This window comes from Somniosus microcephalus, unplaced genomic scaffold (genome assembly GCF_052327205.1).
Source record: "Somniosus microcephalus isolate GS21.2 unplaced genomic scaffold, FLI_Smic_1.0 unresolved_chr1, whole genome shotgun sequence".
Lineage (NCBI taxonomy): Eukaryota > Metazoa > Chordata > Chondrichthyes > Squaliformes > Somniosidae > Somniosus > Somniosus microcephalus.
This window is the reverse complement of record NW_028225179.1, coordinates 34,454,545-34,475,862: the sequence shown is the minus strand read 5'-3', so window position 1 is coordinate 34,475,862 and position 21,318 is coordinate 34,454,545. Positions and strand designations below refer to the sequence as shown.

The window sequence follows — 21,318 nt, the reverse complement described above, 5'->3', positions numbered from 1 at the left end:
TTTGGAGCACAACTTCCTCGAGAGCTGCAAAGAGTTGCTGAGCTGCACACTGAGAGCCATTTGACCACTGAGCCAGCGCAGGCAGACGATCTTCAGCCTTCTGACCATTACCTTGCTGTTGGTGAGCCTTAACGACGGGGAACCTTCCTGTGGGCACTTATTATGGGGGCTGCATTGGAGGGGAACGTCCTGCTGCTGAATCATCTGGAAAGGGCACTGAGACGCTGGGAGAGGGGGGCGGGCATGGCCAGACGGAGGAGGGCCAACAGACGTCGCCACAGCAGACCTTACGCTGGCAGGGTTTTCCGACAGCAGTTTTCCTACATGTTCATGTCGGAGGAGCAGTGTGTCAGAAGGCTGCGATTTAGAAAGGAGGTGGTGACTGAGCTGTGCCAGCTGCTTCAGCCAGATCTGCAGCCTCAGATAAGGTGCCAGGACATCTCTGTCGGTGGCTGAGAAGATGCCTGCTGGCCTGAACTTCTACGCGAGCGGCTCTTCTCAGGCTGCGCGTCAGAGGCTGATCAGAAGTAGCTTCTAGGCCCCTCTCACGGAATGCTTGCTGCCATTCCAAGAACAGGAATGGAACCGGTCTGAAACCCCCAAGCCTGTGAAGGGCAAGATGCATGTAAATAGCAGACATGGCCATTGTAAATGAAGAAAGTGTTTCATTACACAAAATGTGGTTCCTTCAAACATGAGAAAGCTAGGGCAACAGAAAGCAAAACGAATACACTGACACATAACTATATCTCACACCCGGGAGACTGTCCAAAACATAAATCACATTCCGACCATCTTCCTTGGCCTTGATTCCACTGCGCCAGCCAAAGCATCCAATGCCCCATCAGTGAGGCGTTCCGCCCTCTGCCTCACCCTTTCCATGCCTTGCTAGGCTAGTACGCCACAGGTAGGCTCCCACCGATTTGAAGGCCTACAAGGCAGTGTGTCTGGTGATGCCAATTGACCTGCCCCTTTAAGAGCTGGCCGGCACCAGTGTGTCTCAGGGAAAGTGATTACTGACAGCAGCTGCGCCCCGCCACCGCGAAATTGGGTTGCGCCGCCAGGTTAGCGCCTTAGGAGTCTCGTGCAGCGCCTGATTTAGCGCCGCAATCACCTTCAGGGGCACTGCAACCCAATATCGCACTAGGTGGCGCTAAATTGCGCCTGGCACTAAACTTTGCGCTTCGCCAGGACTAGGGTCCCAAATGGGGCGATACCGAATTTCTAGCCCAATATTATGACTCTATGGCCTAGAAATTCACTTTGGGGCGGCCAGCTCGCTCGCACCCAAAAGTTAGCGCTGGGCGGGGAGCCATTAGCGATCGTCAGATATTCAGTGTTTGCGCCCCAATTCGGAACCGGGCGCTATACCAGGATGTGCCCGCCTCCGCTTGGGGCGTTGACACTGAATTTCAGCGCTCTTGGCGCCGCTGCGCCAGCCGCTGCGGAGCGGCAGGCTGCGGTACTGCAGGCCTCCTCCTTCTCTTAAGGGGGAGCTGCCTGCAACGGGGAGATCGCCGCTGGAGAGTGCCGGCAAATGAGCCCGGCACCACGGAGAAGTGCCGGGTTCGCGGAAAGCAGCCGGCAATGCCGCGGGGGGGGGGGTGGTGGAGGAGGCCGGGGAAGGAGGTGCGGGCAGGCGGCCGCCGAAAAAGCGGCCGGCCGCACCTCCACCTTTATGCGCCCCACTAAGGCTGCAGTAAGGCCCTGGTCTCCGGATGTTAGTAGCGGCCGCCACGGAGGAGGCGGCGGCAACTGAATATGGGGGTCGGGCCGGCATCGGGGCGGAAACAGGGCACTGCGCACACCGATGACGTCATCGGTGCCGGCGCAGCGCTACCGGCTACCGCCGCCATTACCGCCGAGCTCAATATCAGCGCAACCTCCTCTACTGGCGCAGAGGCCCTCTTTGGGCCTTAACTGGGCGCAAAGCCCACTGAATTTCTAGGCCTATGAACCAAGACGTGACCTTGAACCACTTGATCGTGGACTCATACATGAGTTTGACTCCCTTCAGACTTCATTGACTGAAGTACCAGGTTCAAACAAGACTGAGATAGAAACTGAGTTCGGCACCAAAATAAGACAGCCTGAAAACTGGCTCAAAATCAAAACCTTCTGTAAGGAGATCAGGAAAGCTCTTGTAGACTGGACTTGTAGATCATTTAAAAGGTAAAAAGCCAGGAGTTTTTGCTATGTAGTATGTGTAATGCTGGGAAAGGTGGGATCACACGTTCTGTTGTGTTTGAAACATAGGAACATAGAAGACAGGAGCAGGAGTAGGCCATTCGGCCCCTCGAGCCTGCTCCGCCATTCAATGAGATCATGGCTGATCATCCAAATTCAGTACCCTGTCCCTGCTTTCTCCCCATATCCCTTGATCCCTTTAGCCTTAAGAAATATATCCAACTCCTTCTTGAATATATTTAATGAATTGGCCTCAACTGCCTTCTGTGGTAGAGAATTCCACAGGTTCACCACTCTCTGGGTGAAGAAATTCCTCCTCATTTCTGTCCTAAATGGCTTACCCCTTATCCTTAGACTGTGACCCCTGGTTCTGGACTCCCCGACCATCGGGAACATCCTTCCTGCATCTAGTCTGTCCAGTCCTGTTAGAATTTTATAAGTTTCAATGAGATCCCCTCTCATTCTTCTAAACTCCAGCGAGTATAAGCCCAATCGACCCAATCTCTCCTCATACGTCATTCCTGCCATCCCAGGTATCAGCCTGGTGAATCTTCGCTGCACTCCCTCCATGGCAAGAACATCCTTCCTCAGAGAAGGCGACCAAAACTGCACACAATACTCAAGGTGTGGTCTCACCAAGGCCCTGTACAACTGCAGCAACACATCCTTGTTCTTGTACTCAAACCCTCTCACTACGAAGGCCAACATACCATTTGCCTTCTTAACCGCCTGCTGCACCTGCATGCTTACCTTCAGCGACTGGTGCACAAGGACACCCAGGTCTCGTTGCACTTCCCCTTCTCCCAATCTATTGCCATTCAGATAATAATCTGCCTTCCTGTTTTTGACACCAAAGTGGATAACCTCACATTTATCCACATTATACTGCATCTGCCATGCTTCTGCCCAATCACCCAACCTGTCCAAATCATCCTGGAGTTTCTCGGCATCCTCCTCACAGCACACACGCCCACCCAGCTTTGTGTCGTCTGCAAACTTGGAGATAATTACATCTAGTTCCCTCGTCCAGATCATTTAATATATATTGTGAATAGCTGGGGTTTATGCAAACAGCCCGCCTAATTTATCCCTTTAAGCCCCAGTGTCGTTCTGGAACCTGGGGGAGGTGTGGGAGTGCGGGTGGGGGGCTGGGGGGTGGCTGGGGACCCGAGGGAAGCTGAGCCACGGTTTCCAGTCATTTGAAGGGAGGCAAGTTATTAATGTCTCTCTCCACGAGTCCTGCCAGCTGTCGAACCCGATCTCAAGACGTTAAATTTTGAAAGGCTCCTATGCTGATATTCTGTCTCGGGTTTCACACGCAGCGCCCCACACTAAATGTGTTTCACAGGTTCTTCACCCCAGCCCACCCCCCCTCCCCTCCGCCTTCCACTCCAGCTGGGCTTTCTTTATCACTTTCACTCACTCTCCTTTTTCCCCTCTCTCTCCCTCCCTTCCTCACTCTCTCCATCCCAGCCCCTCTCTCACTCTCTCCCTCCTTTCCCCCGCCTCTCTCTCCCTCCCTCCCTACCTCTCTCTCTACCTCCTTCCCTCTCTGCCTCGCTCTCTCCCCCTCCCTCCCTCCCTCCATCCCTCTCCCCCACTCTCCCGCCCTACTTCTCCCTCCCTCTCTTCCACCCCCTCTCTCTCCCCTCCCTCTCTCCCTCCCGCTCACTCTCCCTCCCTTCCTCCCCTTCACTTTCCCCTCCCTACCTCGCCTTCACTCCCCGCTCTCGCTCCGTCTCCTTCCCTCCCTCTCTCGCCTCCCTCCCTCCCTCCCTCCATCCCTGTCCCCCATACTCTCCCTCTCTCCTTCTCCCTCCCTCTCTCCCTCCCCCTCTCTCGCTCCCCTCCCTCTTTCTCTCCCTCTCTCCTTCCCTCTCACTCTCCCCCTTCCTCCCGCTCACATTCCCCTCCCTCCCTCGCCTTCTCTCCCCGCTCTCTCTCCGTCGCCTTCCCTCCCTCTCTCTCTCTCCCTCCCTCTCACTCTCCCTCTCTTCCTCCCCTCACATTCCCCTCCCTCCCTCGCCTTCTCTCCCCGCTCTCTCTCCATCTCCTTCCCTCCCTCTCTCTCTCTCCCTCCCTCTCACTCTCCCTCTCTTCCTCCCCTCACATTCCCCTCCCTCCCTCGCCTTCTCTCCCTGCTCTCTCTCCGTCTCCTTCCCTCCCTCTCTCTCTCTCCCTCCCTCTCACTCTCCCTCTCTTCCTCCCCCTCTCCTTCCCCTCCCTCCCTCACCTTCTCTCCCCGCTCTCTCTCCGTCTCCTTCCCTCCCTCTCTCTCTCTCCCCTCCCTCTCTCCCCTCCCTCTCTCCCTCCTTCTCACTCTCCCTCTCTTCCTTCCCCTCACTTTCCCCTCCCTCTCTCGCCTTCTCTCCCCGCTCTCTCTCCCCTCCCTCTCTCCCTCTCTCTCAGTCTCCCTCTCTTCCTTCCCCTCACTTGTACCTCCCTCTCTCGCCTTCTCTCCCTGCTCTCTCTCTACCCCTCCCACCCTCCCTCCATCTCTCCCTCCTTCCCTCCCTTCCTCCCTCCCTCCCTCCGTCCCTCCTCACTCCCTCCCCCCTCCGTTCATGGCCAAGGAACACCAGGAACTTGTCCTGAACTCTCAACTCACTACACGTGCCTCCTGTGATCCCTTTAGACAGATGCAGTAATTGGGGAGGGACGTGGGGGTAGGTGAGAGTGGCGGGGGGGTCGAGGTGCTGCGAGTGGGGGTTGAACGAAGGGGATTCGAGGACTTCCAAGTGTTAACGGGTGTTTTTTATTTCTTTCCCGACTCCCGCTTTCGGAGGCCGCGCTGAATGAGATGACGCGTTCGGATTCGCCCAGAATCGCGTGGGTGAGACGTAGCCCACCCCCTCGAGACCCCCTCGCACCCCCCCCGCCCCCCACCCCCACCTTCTCCTCCTTGGGAGCGCCCCCCCACTTCCCACGAGCGACCGACAATCCCGAGGCTTTGCGTAATGTTCCCCTTAGACGGGACCTGACCCCTCCCCCTCCCCGCATCATCCAGCCTGACATTTAAATCTGCTACACTGCAATCCCCAGTCCGAGCAGATTAACTCTTTCATTCTCTCTCTCTCTCTCTCTTTTTCTCTCTCTCTTTCTCTCTCTCTCTTTCTCTCTCCTTCACTCTCTCTCTCTGTCTCTTTCTTTCTCTGTCTCTCTGTCTCCCTCTCTCTGTCTCTCTCGCTCTCTGTTTCCCACTCTCTCCTTCACTCTCTCTCTCTCTCTGTCTCTCTCTCTCTCTGTCTCTCTCTCTGTCTCTCTCTCTCTCTGTCTCTCTCTCTGTCTCTCTCTGTCTCTCGCTCTCTCTGATTCTCTCTCTGATTCTCTTTCTCTGTCTCTCTCACTCTCTCTCTCTCTGTCTCTTTCTTTCTCTGTCTCTCTGTCTCCCTCTCGCTGTCGCTCTCTCTGTCTGTCTCTCTCTGTCTCTGTGTCTCTCTCCCTCTCTCACTCTCGCTCTCTGTCTCTCTCTCTGTCTCTCTCTCTCTGTCTGTCTCTCTCTTTCTCTGTCTCTCTCCATCTCTGTCTCTCTCTGTCTCTCTCTCTCTCTCTGTCTCTCTCTCTCTCTGTCTCTCTCTCTCTCTCTCTGTCTCTGTCTGTCTCTCTCTCTCTATCTCTCATTTTCTCTCTCCTTCACTCTCTCTCTCTGTCTCTTTCTTTCTCTGTCTCTCTGTCTCCCTCTCTCTGTCTCTCTCTCTGTCTCCCTCTCTCTGTCTCTCTCTCTCTGTCTCTGTCTCTCTCTCTCTGTCTCTCTCTCTCTCTCTTTCTCTCTCTCTCTCTCTCTCTCTGTCTCTCTCTCTCTCTGTCTCTCTGTCTCTGTCTCTGTCTCTCTCTCTGTCTCTCTCTCTCTCTGTCTTTCTGTGTCTGTCTCTCTCTCGCTCTCTCTCTCTCTGTCTCTGTCTGTCTCTCTCTGTCTCTCCATCTCTCTCTCTCCCTCTCTCCTTGGCGTTGTGCCAGAGCGCACGGGCTAACTCAGCCCGTGCCCAGTGCAGTGGGCACCCATGATACGAGTCAGCGAATATCTCTCTCCCTGGCACCGCAGGGCTCTGCTGGGTGCAGTGACGTCTTCTCTCTCTCTCTCTCTCTCTCTCTCTCTCTCTCTCCCCCCTTTTTTTTCTGGCGAGGGGACTTTCCATCGTCACTCGATCCGGAGCAGCTGATCGGAGGATGGGCCAATAGCGATGGGTTGGGGTGGGTAAAGGACGGGATGGGACAGCAGCGGCCCTTCCTTGTAAGGAGGTAGGGGCTGGCACAGAAACCTCCACAGCTATAAGGCTTCTCCAGGAGACTCCGGGGCTGGTCTGTTGAGTGTCCACTTCGGAGAAAGAGGTCGCGACAACCCGCCCCCCCCATGCCATGTGCCTTTAAGACACCAGCGCAAGGAGACAAGCAGAGTGGACCGGGCAGCCAAAAGCCGATTCGCAGTCCACTGTCACCGTCCATCACCCCCACACCCCTTCCTGTCCTTTCCCGCCAGGTGATTGGCAGAGATTAGCCTGCAAGGCGAGGTCTCCCACAGTCGAGCAGCATGGAGAACGGACACGCCAAGACCACCGAAGAGTGCGTCGCCTACTTTGGAGTGAGCGAGATGACGGGCCTGTCGTTGGAGCAAGTCAAGAAGAACTTCGAAAAGTACGGGCCGAACGGTAAGGTCGGGGGTTGGTGGGGGCGGGGGGGGCGGTCGAGGAGCGCGGGGACGAGGAGGGAGGGGCCTGACCTCCCTAAGTGCGTTTTCGGGGAAGAAGCTACCCGCCGGGGGGTAGAATCGGAAGGGGGCGTGGGGAGTCTGGCCCCAGAACGCAATTCCCCAACCCACCCCCCGCAGCCCTATCACTTCAGGGCTTACTTTGGTGCGGTTAAGGTCCTCGCGCGCGCACTTCGAATCGGAACCCACGGCGTCGACCGTATTTGAACCCGGCCGGTCGGGGTAAGGGTGGCGGCTCGTGAACTGGCCGGAATTGGTTACCGGGGTGGTCTCGGGGACGGGGCTGGAGGGTAGGGGGGGATTCGTCACGGGGGTCGGCTGTTCCGTGTGGCGTCGCACGGTGACGAACTAACCAATTTCTGCTTCTCTTTCCCTCGCTCCCGATCTCGCCCGTCCGATGGCACTCGACAGAGCTCCCAGCAGAAGAAGGTAAGCTCTCGCCGCCTTTGTACCGGGGTCGTAGCGGTTCAGCGCGGGCATTTGAGTCTCCTCTGAGCGTACGTCCTACCGAAATATAAGGCGCAGGATTTCGTGCGGAGGGGGAGGGTTTAGGAGGCGTGGGGCTGGTGGGGGATTGGGGTGAATCCGTACGTCACTGTCTTGGGGGGGGGGGGGGTCATTTAACCCCCTTTCTTAAAAGTGGTAGTGCCGCGACCTATCAGCCTCGTCTACGCAGGATTTTCACCCCCACCCGGGGACGGAGACCTGCCTCGGAGAAGCGTGCCGCAGGCGGGGAGTCGCTTGAGACGCTCGCGAAGTGGGGGGGGGCGCTCCAGTTCACGGCCAGCACATGGTCCGATCCCGCCGCCCGCCTCGTTGCATGTCGGAGGCAAGCGGCTCCGAGCGAGAGGTGGCACGATCGTCGCGTCGCACAGCAGCGCAGAAGGAGGCCATTCGGCTCGTCGTGCCTGTGCCGGAGCTCTCCCGTTAATCCCACTTCCCCCCTGCTCTCTCCCCACAGCCCTGTCAATAATTCCCCTTCAAGTATTTCTCCAATTCCCCCCTTTTGAAAGTTACTATTGAATCTGCTTCCACCGCGGCTTTCAGGCAGCGCGTTCCAGATCACAACAACTCGCTGCGTGAAGAAACGTTTCCTCATCTCCCCCCCTCTGGGGTTCTTTTTGCCGATTATCTTCAACCTGTGTCCTTGGGTTACCGACCCTCCCCCTGTCTCGTCCATCGAAGCCTCCTCAGGATTTGGGAAATCATTGCAATACTTGCTCCCCCGATTGGTATCGATTGCTTTTATGCTCCTGTTATAATGGTCCTCTCCTCCTCCCTCCAATTTCAGGGAAGACGCTCTGGCAGCTGGTGGCTGAGCAGTTTGAGGACCTCCTTGTGAGAATCCTGCTTCTGGCAGCGGTCATTTCCTTCGTAAGTATGGCTCCGTCTCCCGCCAACTCCCCCCCGCCGCCGCCCCCCCCCCCCCGGCCTTCTCAGGTCCCGTTCACACACCACACCCTCATGCTTAGGCCGGTAAGTGGCAGGTGACATTCGCTCCACACAAGTGCCAGGCAATGACTATCTCCAACAAGCGAGAGTCTAACCACCGCCCCTTGACATTCAACGGCATTACCATCACCGAATCCCCCACCATCCACATCCTGGGGGGTCACCATGGACCAGAAACTTAACTGGACCAGCCACATAAATACTGTGGCTACAAGAGCAGGTCAGAGGCTGGGTATTCTGCGGCGAGTGTCTCACCTCCTGACACCCCAAAGCCTTTCCAGAATCTACAAGGCACAAGTCAGGAGTGTGATGGAATACTCTCCACTTGCCTGGATGAGTTGCAGCTCCAACAACACTCAAGAAGCTCGACACCATCCAGGACAAAGCAGCCCCTGCTTGATTGGCACCCCATCCACCACCTTAAACATTCACTCCCTCCACCACCGGCGCTCCGTGGCTGCAGTGTGTACCATCTACAAGATGCACTGCAGCAACTCGCCAAGGCTTCTTCGGCAGCACCTCCCAAACCCGCGACCTCTTCCACCTAGAAGGACAAGGGCAGCAGGCGCATGGGAACACCACCACCTCCAAGTTCCCCTCCAAGTCACACACCATCCTGACTTGGAAATATATCGGTCGTTCCTTCATCGTCGCTGGGTCCAAATCCTGGAACTCCCTCCCAAACAGCACTGTGGGAGCACCTTCACCACACGGACTGCAGCGGTTCAAGAAGGCGGCTCACCACCACCTTCTCAAGGGCAACTAGGGATGGGCAATAAATGCAGGCCTTGCCAGCAACGCCCACATCCCATAAACGAATCTTTAAAAATCCTGCTGTTGCTCACTGACCAACATTGGCTCCCAGTCGCACCAATTTAAAATACTCTCATCCTCGTCTTCAAATCCCTCCTCCAGCCCCTACCACCCTCCCTATCTCTGTAACCTCCTCCAGCCCCTACCACCCTCCCTATCTCTGTAACCTCCTCCAGCCCCCTACCACCCTCCCTATCTCTGTAACCTCCTCCAGCCCCTACCACCCTTCCTATCTCAGTAACCTCCTCCAGCCCCTACCACCCTCCCTATCTCTGTAACCTCCTCCAGCCCCTACAACCCTCCCTATCTCTGTAACCTCCTCCAGCCCCTACCACACTCCCTATCTCTGTAACCTCCTCCAGCCCCTACCACACTCCCTATCTCTGTAACCTCCTCCAGCCCCTACAACCCTCCCTATCTCTGTAACCTCCTCCAGCCCCTACAACCCTCCCTATCTCTGTAACCTCCTCCAGCCCCTACAACCCTCCCTATCTCTGTAACCTCCTCCAGCCCCTACAACCCTTCCTATCTCAGTAACCTCCTCCAGCCCCTACAACCCTCCCTATCTCTGTAACCTCCTCCAGCCCCCTACCACCCTCCCTATCTCTGTAACCTCCTCCAGCCCCTACCACCCTTCCTATCTCAGTAACCTCCTCCAGCCCCTACAACCCTCCCTATCTCTGTAACCTCCTCCAGCCCCTACAACCCTCCCTATCTCTGTAACCTCCTCCAGCCCCCTACAACCCTCCCTATCTCTGTAACCTCCTCCAGCCCCTACAACCCTCCCTATCTCTGTAACCTCCTCCAGCCCCTACAACCCTCCCTATCTCTGTAACCTCCTCCAGCCCCTACCACCCTCCCTATCTCTGTAACCTCCTCCAGCCCCTACAACCCTCCCTATCTCTGTAACCTCCTCCAGCCCCCTACAACCCTCCCTATCTCTGTAACCTCCTCCAGCCCCTACAACCCTCCCTATCTCTGTAACCTCCTCCTGCCCTACAACCCTCCCTATCTCTGTAACCTCCTCCAGCCCCTACAACCCTCCCTATCTCTGTAACCTCCTCCTGCCCTACCACCCTCCCTATCTCTGTAACCTCCTCCAGCCCCCTACAACCCTCCCTATCTCTGTAACCTCCTCCAGCCCCTACAACCCTTCCTATCTCAGTAACCTCCTCCAGCCCCTACCACCCTCCCTATCTCTGTAACCTCCTCCAGCCCCTACAACCCTCCCTATCTCTGTAACCTCCTCCAGCCCCTACAACCCTCGCTATCTCTGTAACCTCCTCCAGCCCCTACCACTCTCCCTATCTCTGTAACCTTCTCCAGCCCCTACCACCCTCCCTATCTCTGTAACCTCCTCCAGCCCCCTACCACCCTCCCTATCTCTGTAACCTCCTCCAGCCCCTACAACCCTCCCTATCTCTGTAACCTCCTCCAGCCCCTACAACCCTCCCTATCTCTGTAACCTCCTCCAGCCCCTACCACCCTCCCTATCTCTGTAACCTCCTCCAGCCCCTACCACCCTCCCTATCTCTGTAACCTCCTCCAGCCCCTACACCCCTCCCTATCTCTGTGAACTCCTCCAGCCCCTACAACCCTCCCTATCTCTGTAACCTCCTCCAGCCCCTACAACCCTCCCTATCTCTGTAACCTCCTCCAGCCCCCACAACCCTCCCTATCTCTGTAACCTCCTCCAGCCCCTACAACCCTCCCTATCTCTGTAACCTCCTCCAGCCCCTACAACCCTCCCTATCTCTGTAACCTCCTCCAGCCCCTACAACCCTTCCTATCTCAGTAACCTCCTCCAGCCCCTACAACCCTCCCTATCTCTGTAACCTCCTCCAGCCCCTACAACCCTCCCTATCTCTGTAACCTCCTCCAGCCCCTACAACCCTCCCTATCTCTGTAACCTCCTCCAGCCCCTACAACCCTCCCTATCTCTGTAACCTCCTCCAGCCCCTACAACCCTCCCTATCTCTGTAACCTCCTCCAGCCCCAACAACCCTCCCTATCTCTGTAACCTCCTCCAGCCCCTACAACCCTCCCTATCTCTGTAACCTCCTCTAACCCCTACAACCCTCCCTATCTCTGTAACCCCCTCCAGCCCCTACAACCCTCCCTATCTCTGTAACCTCCTCCAGCCCCTACAACCCTCCGAAGTCTCTGCGCTCCTCCAATTCTGGCCTCTTGCGCCAGCCCAGATTTCCATCGCTCCACCATTGGCGGCCGTGCCTTCAGCTGCCTGGGGCCCCGAGCTCTGGAATTCCCTCCCTAAACCTCTCCGCCTCTCTCTCCTCCTTTAAGACGCTCCTTAAAACCGACCTCGTTGAGCCAGCTTTTGGTCACCTTATGTGGCTCGGTGTTAAATTCTGTTTGATAATCGCTCCTGTGAAGTGCCATGGGATGTTGTACTACATTGAAGGTGCTATATTAATAAAACTTGCTGTTGTTGTTGATACTACCTGAACTTAGAGGGTTCCAACTGTCAGGAAAGACTGGAAAACATTAACTAACCAAGCTTGCTTATTGACCATAGAGTAGAGCACACTTGGAGCACTGTGCACAGTTCTGGTCTGGTTAGACCACACTTGGAGCACTGTGCACAGTTCTGGTCTGGTTAGACCACACTTGGAGCACTGTGCACAGTTCCAGTCTGGTTAGACCACACTTGGAGCACTGTGCACAGTTCCGGTCTGGTTAGACCACACTTGGAGCACTGTGCACAGCTCTGGTCTGGTTAGACCACACTTGGAGCACTGTGCACAGTTCTGGTCTGGCTCGACCACACTTGGAGCACTGTGCACAGTTCTGGTCTGGTTAGACCACACTTGGAGCACTGTGCACAGTTCCGGTCTGGTTAGACCACACTTGGAGCACTGTGGACAGTTCTGGTCTGGCTAGACCACACTTGGAGCACTGTGCACTGTTCTGGTCCAGTTAGAGCACAATTGGAGCACTGTGCACAGTTCTGGTCTGGTTAGACCACACTTGGAGCACTGTGCACAGTTCCGGTCTGGTTGGACCACACTTAGAGCACTGTGCACAGTTCTGGTCTGGTTAGACCACACTTGGAGCACTGTGGACAGTTCTGGTCTGGCTAGACCACACTTGGAGCACTGTGCACTGTTCTGGTCCAGTTAGAGCACAATTGGAGCACTGTGCACAGTTCCGGTCTGGTTAGACCACACTTGGAGCACTGTGCACAGTTCTGGCCTGGTTAGACCACACTTGGAGCACTGTGCACAGTTCTGGTCTGGTTAGACCACACTTGGAGCACTGTGCACAGTTCTGGTCTGGTTAGACCACACTTGGAGCACTGTGCACAGTTCTGGTCTGGTTAGACCACACTTAGAGCACTGTGCACAGTTCTGGCCTGGTTAGACCACACTTGGAGCACTGTGCACAGTTCCGGTCTGGTTGGACCACACTTAGAGCACTGTGCACAGTTCTGGCCTGGTTAGACCACACTTGGAGCACTGTGCACAGTTCTGGTCTGGTTCGACCACACTTGGAGCACTGTGCACAGTTCTGGTCTGGTTAGACCACACTTGGAGCACTGTGCACAGTTCTGGTCTGGTTAGGCCACACTAGGAGCACTGTGCACAGTTCTGGTCTGGTTAGACCACACTTGGAGCACTGTGCACAGTTCCGGTCTGGTTGGACCACACTTGGAGCACTGTGCACAGTTCTGGTCTGGTTAGACCACACTTGGAGCACTGTGCACAGTTCCAGTCTGGTTGGACCACACTTGGAGCACTGTGCACAGTGCTGGTCTGGTTAGACCACACTGGGAGCACTGTGCACAGTTCTGGTCTGGTTAGACCACACTTGGAGCACTGTGCACAGTTCTGGTCTGGTTAGACCATACCTGGAGCACTGTGCACAGTTCCGGTCCTTTTAGACCACACTTGGAGCACTGTGCACAGTTCCAGTCCGGATAGACCACACTTGGAGCTCTGTGCACAGTTCTGGTCTGGTTAGACCACACCTGGAGCACTGTGCACAGTTCTGGTCTGGTTAGACCACACTTGGAGCACTGTGCACAGTTCCTGTCTGGTTAGACCACACTTGGAGCAGTGTGCACCGTTCTGGGCTGGTTAGACCACACTTGGAGCACTGTGCAATGTTCTGGTCTGGTTAGACCACACTTGGAGCACTGTGCACAGTTCTGGTCTGGTTAGACCACACTTGGAGCACTGTGCACAGTTCCGGCCTGGTTAGGCCACACTTGGAGCACTGTGCACCGTTCTGGGCTGGTTAGACCACACTTGGAGTACTGTGCACAGTTCTGGTCCGGTTAGACCATACTTGGAGCACTGTGCACAGTTCTGGTCTGGTTAGACCATACTTGGCACACTGTGCACAGTCCTGGTCTGGTTAGACCACACTTGGAGCGCTGTGCACAGTTCTGGTCCGGTTAGACCACACTTGCAGCACTGTGCAAAGTTCTGGTCCGGTTAGACCACACTTGGAGCACTGTGCACAGTTCTAGTCTGGTTAGACCACACTTGGAGCACTGTGCACAGTTCTAGTCTGGTTAGTCCACACGTGGAGCACTGTGCACAGTTCTGCTCTGGTTAAACCACACTTGGAGTACTGTGCACAGTTCTGGTCTGGTTAGACCACACTTGGAGCACTGTGCACAGTTCTGGTCTGGTTAGACCACACTTGGAGCACTGTGCACAGTTCTGCTCTGGTTAGACCACACTTGGAGCACTGTGTGCACAGTGCCGGTCTGGTTAGACCACACTTGGATCACTGCACAGTTCTGGTCTGGTTAGACCACACTTGGAGCACTGTGCACAGTTCTGGTCTGGTTAGACCACACTTGGAGCACTGTGCACAGTTCTGGTCTGGTTAGACCACACTTGGGGCACTGTGCACAGTTCTGGTCTGGTTAGACCACACTTGGAGCACTGTGCACAGTTCTGGTCTGGTAAGACCACACTTGGAGTACTGTGCACAGTTCTGGTCTGGTTAGACCACACTTGGAGCACTGTGCACAGTTCCAGTCCGGTTGGACCACACTTGGAGCACTGTGCACAGCTCTGGTCTGGTAAGACCACACTTGGAGTACTGTGCACAGTTTTGGTCTGGTTAGACCACACTTGGAGCATGTGCACTGTTCTGGTCTGGTTAGACCACACTTGGAGCAGTGTGCACAGTTCTTGTCTGGTTAGACCACACTTGGAGCACTGTGCACAGTTCCGGTCTGGTTAGACCACACTTGGAGCAGTGTGCACAGTTCTGGTCTGGTTAGACCACACTTGGAGCACTGTGCACAGCTCTGGTCGGGTTGGACCACACTTGGAGCACTGTGACCAGCTCTGGTCTGGTTAGACCACACTTGGAGCACTGCGCACTGTTCTGGTCTGGTTAGACCACACTTGGAGCACTGTGCACAGTTCTGGTCTGGTTAGACCACACTTGGAGCACTGTACACAGTTCTGGCCTGGTTAGACCACACTTGGAGCACTGTGCACAGTTCTGGTCTGGTTAGACCACACTTGGAGCACTGTGCACAGTTCTGGTCTGGTTAGACCACACTTGGAGCACTGTGCAATGTTCTGGTCTGGTTAGACCACACTTGGAGCACTGTGCACAGTTCTGGTCTGGTTAGACCACACTTGGAGCACTGTGCACAGTTCCGGTCTGGTTAGGCCACAATTGGAGCACTGTGCACCGTTCTGGGCTGGTTAGACCACACTTGGAGCACTGTGCCCTGTTCTGGTCTGGTTAGACCACAATTGGAGCACTGTGCACAGTTCTGGTCTGGTTAGACCACACTTGGAGCACTGTGCACAGTTCTGGTCCGGTTAGACCATACTTGGAGCACTGTGCACAGTTCTGGCCTGGTTAGACCATACTTGGCGCGCTGTGCACAGTCCTGGTCTGGTTAGACCACACTTGGAGTGCTATGCACAGTTCTGGTCCGGTTAGACCACACTTGCAGCACTGTGCAATGTTCTGGTCCGGTTAGACCATACTTGGAGCGCTGTGCACAGTTCTGGTCTGGTTTGACCACACTTGGAGCACTGTGCACATTTCCGGTCCTTTTAGACCACACTTGGAGCACTGTGCACAGTTCCAGTGTGGATCGACCACACTTGGAGCGCTGTGCACATTTCTGGTCTGGTTAGACCACACTTGGAGCACTGTGCACAGTTCTGGTCTGGTTGGACCACACTTGGAGTGCTGTGCACAGTTCTAGTCTGGTTAGTCCACACTTGGAGCACTGTGCACAGTTCCGGTCCTTTTAGACCACATTTGGAGCAATGTGCACAGTTCTGGTCTGGTTCGACCACACTTGGAGCACTCTGCAAAGTTCTGGTCTGGTTTGACCACACTTGGAACACTGTGCCCAGCTCCCATCCGGTTAGACCACACTTGGAGCACTGTGCCCAGCTCCCATCCGGTTAGACCACACTTGGAGCACTGTGCACAGTTCTGGTCTGGTTAGACCATACTTGGAGCACTGTGCACAGTTCTGGTCCGGTTAGATCACACTTGGAGCACTGTGCACAGTTCCGGTCTGGTTAGACCACACTTGGAGCACTGTGCACAGTTCTGGTCTGGTTAGACCACACTTGGAGCACTGTGCACAGTTCTGGTCTGGTTAGACCACACTTGGAGCACTGTGCACAGTTCTGGTCTGGTTAGACCACACTTGGAGCACCGTGCACAGTTCTGGTCTGGTTAGACCACACTTGGAGCACTGTGCACAGTTCTGGTCTGGTTAGACCACACTTGGAGCACTGTGCACAGTTCTGGTCTGGTTAGACCACACTGGGAGCACCGTGATTGAACAGGCAGGGGCCCTTTTCTCTAGAAAAGAGAAGGCTGGGGGGTGACCTGATCGAGGTCTGTAAGATTATGAAGGGTTTCGATAGGGTCGAGGTAGAGAAGATGTTTCCACTTGTGGGGGGAGACCAGAACTAGGGACCATCAATATAAGTGAGTCACTAATAAATCCAAGAGGGAATTCAGGAGAAACCTCTTTCCCCAGAGAGTGGTGAGAATGTGGAACTCGGTACCACAGGGAGTGGTTGAGGCGAATAGTAGAGATGCATTTAAGGGGAAACTGGATAAACACATGAGAGAGAAGGGAGCAGAATAAACAGAACAGTTGGCTCCTGTCATTCAAAGGTAGAACGGAATCCAACACTCAGAGCTGTGCAAAAACTCAAACAGGCCGAATTTGCAGGTGTAGCGTTACATCTTAAACATCTCGTCTAAATCGGGAGCTGGCTTCTGCGGCCAGAGAGAGATAGAGAGAAAGAAGGAGAGAGGGACAGAGATAGAGAGATAGACAGAGATAGAGAGAGACAGAGAGAGAGAGAGAAAGAGAGAGGGACAGACAGAGAGAGAGAGAGAGAGAGAGGTGGCAGTGTCAGTTGCGAAGAGGATGTGAAGAGGCTTCAAGGGGGATCTCGACAGGCTCAGTGAGTGGGCGAGAACATGGCAGATGGAATATAATGTGGATAAATGTGAAGTTATCCACTTTGGAAGAAAAAACAGAAAGGCAGAGTATTTCCTAAATGGTGAAAGATTGGGGAATGCAGATGCTCAAAGGGACCTGGGTGTCCTTGTACATGAGTCACTGAAAGTGAATGTGCAGGTGCAGCAAGCCATTAGGAAGGCAAATGGTATGCTGGCCTTCATTACAAGAGGATTTGAGTACAGGAGTAAAGAAGTCTTACTCCAATTATATAGGGCCTTGGTGAGACCACACCTGGAGTACGGTGTACAATTTTGGTCTCGTTACCTAAGGAAGGATATACTTGCCATCGAGGGAGTGCAATGGAGGACCACGAGATTGATTCCTGGGATGGCGGGACTGTCGTATGAGAAGAGATTGAGGAAACTAGGCCTGTATTCTCTTGAATTCAGAAGAATGAGAGGGGATCTCATTGAAGCATACACAATTATTACAGGGCTTGATAGGGTGGATGCTGGGAGAATGTTTCCCTTGGCTGGGGAGTCGAGAACCAGGGGCCACAGCCTCAGGATAAAGGGTCGGCCATTCAGGACTGAGATGAGAAGAAATGTCTTCACACAGAGGGTGGTGAATCTTTGGAATTCTCTACCCCAGAGGGCTGTGGAGGCTCAGTCATTGGGTAGATTCAAAACAGAAGTCGATAGATTTCTGACTAGTAAAGGGCACCGAGGGATATGGCGATGGGGCCGGTGAATGGAGTTGAGGCAGAAGATCAGCCATGATCTCATTGAATGGCGGAGCAGGCTCGAAGGGCCGAATGGCTGACTCCTGCTCCTATTTCTTGTGTTCTTATGAGTAAAAAGAGATAGAGAAAGACAGAGAGAGAGATAGAGACAGAGAGAAAGAGAGAGAGGGAGAGATACAGAGAGATCAAGGGGTATGAGGAGAGAGCGGGAACATGGTATTGAGATAGAGGATCAGCCATGATCTTATTGAATGGTAGAGCAGGCTCGAAGGGCCGAATGGCCTACTCCCGCTCCCATTTTTCTATGTTTCTATGTTTTTATGAGAAAGACAGGGAAAGAGCCAGAGAGAGGCAGAGTGAGACAGATGGAGAGAGATAGAGACGGAGAGAGAGAGACAGAGAGAGACAGGGAGAGAGAGAGAGAGACAGAGAGACAGAGAGAGAGAGACAGAAAGAGAGAGACAAAGAGAGAGAGAGGCAGAGAGAGTGAAACAGAGAGAGAGACAGAGAGACAGAGAGAGAGAGACAGAAAGAGAGAGACAGAGAGAGAGAGAGGCAGAGAGAGAGAGACAGAGAGAGAGGCAGAGAGAGAGACAGAGAGAGAGACAGAGAGAGACAGAGAGGGAGAGAGAGAGAGAGAGAGACAGAGAGAGAGAGACAGAGAGAGAGGCAGAGAGAGTGAGGCAGATGGAGAGAGATAGAGACGGAGAGAGAGAGACAGAGAGAGAGACAGAGAGACAGAGAGAGAGGCTGAGAGAGACAGAGAGAGAGAGAGAGACAGAGAGAGAGGCAGAAAGAGAGACAGAGAGAGAGACAGAGAGAGACAGAGAGAGAGAGAGAGAGAGAGAGAGAGAGAGACAGAGAGAGAGGCAGAGAGAGTGAGACAGAGAGAGAGATAGAGACGGAGAGAGAGAGACAGAGAGAGAGACAGAGAGAGAGAGACAGAGAGAGAGGCAGAGAGAGAGAGAGACAGAGAGAGAGACAGAGAGACAGAGAGAGAGGCTGAGAGAGAGAGACAGAGAGAGAGACAGAGAGAGAGAGAGACAGAGAGAGAGACAGAGAGACAGAGAGAGAGAGACAGAGAGAGAGGCTGAGAGAGAGAGACAGAGAGAGAGACAGAGAGAGAGAGAGACAGATGGAGAGAGACAGAGAGAGAGACAGAGAGAGAGGCTGAGAGAGAGAGACAGAGAGAGAGACAGAGAGAGAGAGAGACAGAGAGAGAGACAGAGAGACAGAGAGAGAGAGACAGAGAGAGAGGCTGAGAGAGAGAGACAGAGAGAGAGACAGAGAGAGAGAGAGACAGATGGAGAGAGACAGAGAGACAGAGAGAGAGGCTGAGAGAGAGAGACAGAGAGCGAGACAGAGAGAGAGAGAGAGACAGAGAGAGAGACAGAGAGACAGAGATGGAGAGAGAGAGCATGATCCACTTTGGATTTTACCAGCAAGGTCGGACATCCTGATCCAGCATATCTCAACAACCTCACAGCTGCATGGACTTCCTGTCCCCAAAACCTCACTTCCTGCCGTCACAATTTATGTCACACTTTTGCGACTAAATTTCCCCCTCCCATTTACCAATTCCGATGACGCATTTGTAATGGGAACCCTCTATGTAAACACGTCACGGTGTAAGTACGCTCCCTACCATAGGTGGCGCTGCAGTGCCTTGCACCTCCCGGCACCCCAGACTGCATTGCGTAGAAACAGTTTTTGCTCCGATCAGGGTTAGCTATCCCTATCTTTCGGGACGAGATGTTTAACCGAGGGACCCCCGTCTGCGCTCTCGGGTGGGATGTCAAAATGTTCCCACGACAACGGTTGTGAAGAAACACAAAAAGGGGGAGGGTTCTCCGCCCGCGGTGTCCTGGGGCCGAAAATTTATCCCTCAACCAACATCGCTAAAAAAAAATCCAGATGATTTTGCTCATTTATCTCGTTGTTGATTCTGGGATCATGCTGTGCGCATAAATGGCCACCGTGTTTCCTCGCATCACAACAGTCACCAAACTTCAGGAAGACAGATTATTATCTGAACGGCAATAGATTGGGAAAAGGGGAAGTGCAACGAGACCTGGGTGTCCTTGTGCACCAGTCGCTGAAGGTAAGCATGCAGGTGCAGCAGGCGGTTAAGAAGGCAAATGGTATGTTGGCCTCCATAGCGAGAGGATTCGAGTACAGGAACAAGGATGTCTTGCTGCAGTTGTACAGGGCCTTGGTGAGACCGCACCTTGAGTATTGTGTGCAGTGTTGGTCGCCTTATCTGAGGAAGGATGTTCTTGCCATGGAGGGAGTGCAGCGAAGATTCACCAGACTGATACCTGGGATGGCAGGAATGACGTAAGAGGAGAGATTGGGTCGATTGGGATAATATTCGCTAGAGTTTAGAAGAATGAGAGGGGATCTCATTGAAACTTATAAAATTCTAACAGGACTAGACAGACTAGATGCAGGAAGGATGTTCCTGATGGTCGGGGTGTCCAGAACCAAGGGTCACAGTCTAAGGATAAGGGGTAAGCCATTTAGGACAGAGATGAGGAGGAATTTCTTCACCCAGAGAGTGGTGAACCTGTGGAATTCTCTACCACAGAAGGCAGTTGAGGCCAATTCATTAAATATAATCAAGAAGGAGTTAGATATATTTCTTAAAGCTAAAGGGATCAAGGGATATGGGGAGAAGGCAGGGACCGGGTACTGAATTTGAATGATCAGCCATGATCTCATTAAATGGCGGAGCAGGCTCGAGGGGCCGAATGGCCTACTCCTGCTCCTATCTTCTATGTTTCTCTGTTCACAAAAGCAGTTCATTGGCTGTGAAGGGCTTTGGGACGTCCTGAAGTCGAGAAAGGCACGATAGCTGTAAAGGGCAGAATGTCCAGTTAACCTTCGCCCTCTGACCCTGCTTCACCTGAAGCTCACAACAACAACAACAACAACTGGCATTTATACAGCGCCTTTAACATAGTAAAGTGTCCCCGTGGCCCTTCACAAGAGCGTAAATCAGACAAATATTTGACACCGAGCCACATAAGGAGATATTAAGGACAGGATATTAAGCTCGGTCGAAGAGGTAGGTTTTTAAGAAGCCTCTTAAAGGAGGTAGAGAGAGGCGGAGAGGTTTAGGGAGGGAATTCCAGAGCTCGGGGCCCAGGCGGCTGAAGGCACGGCCGCCAATGGTGGAGCGATGGAAATCGGGGGATGCTCAAGAGGCCAGAATTGGAGGAGTGCCGACATCTCGGAGGGTTGTAGGGGCTGGAGGAGATTACAGCGATAGGGAGGGTTGCAGGGGCTGCAGGAGGTTACAGAGATAGGGAGGGTTGTAGGGGCTGGAGGAGGTTACAGAGATAGGGAGGATTGTAGGGGCTGGAGGAGGTTACAGAGATAGGGAGGGTGGTAGGGGCCGGAGGAGGTTACAGAGATAGGGAGGGTGGTAGGGGCTGGAGGAGGTTACAGAGATAGGGAGGGTTGTAGGGGGCTGGAGGAGGTTACAGAGATAGGGAGGGAGGTAGGGGCCGGAGGAGGTTACAGAGATACGGAGGGTGGTAGGGGCTGGAGGAGGTTACAGAGATAGGGAGGGTTGTAGGGGCTGGAGGAGGTTACAGAGATAGGGAGGGTGGTAGGGGCTGGAGGAGGTTACAGAGATAGGGAGGGTTGTAGGGGGCTGGAGGAGGTTACAGAGATAGGGAGCATTGTAGGGGGCTGGAGGAGGTTACAGAGATAGGGAGGGAGGTAGGAACTGGAGGAGGTTACAGAGATAGGGAGGGTTGTAGGGGCTGGAGGAGGTTGCAGAGATATGGAGGGTTGTAGGGGTGGAGGAGGTTACAGAGATAGGGAGGGTGGTAGGGGCTGGAGGAGGTTACAGAGATAGGGAGGGTTGTAGGGGCTGGAGGATGTTATAGAGATAGGGAGGGTGGTAGGGGGCTGGAGGAGGTTACACAGATAGGGAGGGTGGTAGGGGCTGGAGGAGGTTGCAGAGATATG

At 54.2% G+C, this 21,318-nt stretch overlaps 1 protein-coding gene across 1 annotated transcript in view; it reads left to right on the top strand.

The window, feature by feature from the left end:
• The first annotated feature begins 6,487 nt into the window (after window positions 1-6,487).
• LOC147094590 (sarcoplasmic/endoplasmic reticulum calcium ATPase 1-like) overlaps window positions 6,488-21,318 on the top strand; it is a 119,872-nt gene continuing 105,041 nt past the window's right edge. Inside the window, exons 1-3 of the mRNA XM_085974427.1 lie at window positions 6,488-6,833; window positions 7,304-7,321; window positions 8,184-8,266. Coding sequence (XP_085830553.1) covers window positions 6,716-6,833; window positions 7,304-7,321; window positions 8,184-8,266 — 219 coding nt within the window. The 5' untranslated portion in view covers window positions 6,488-6,715. The remainder of the gene's footprint in view (window positions 6,834-7,303; window positions 7,322-8,183; window positions 8,267-21,318) is intronic.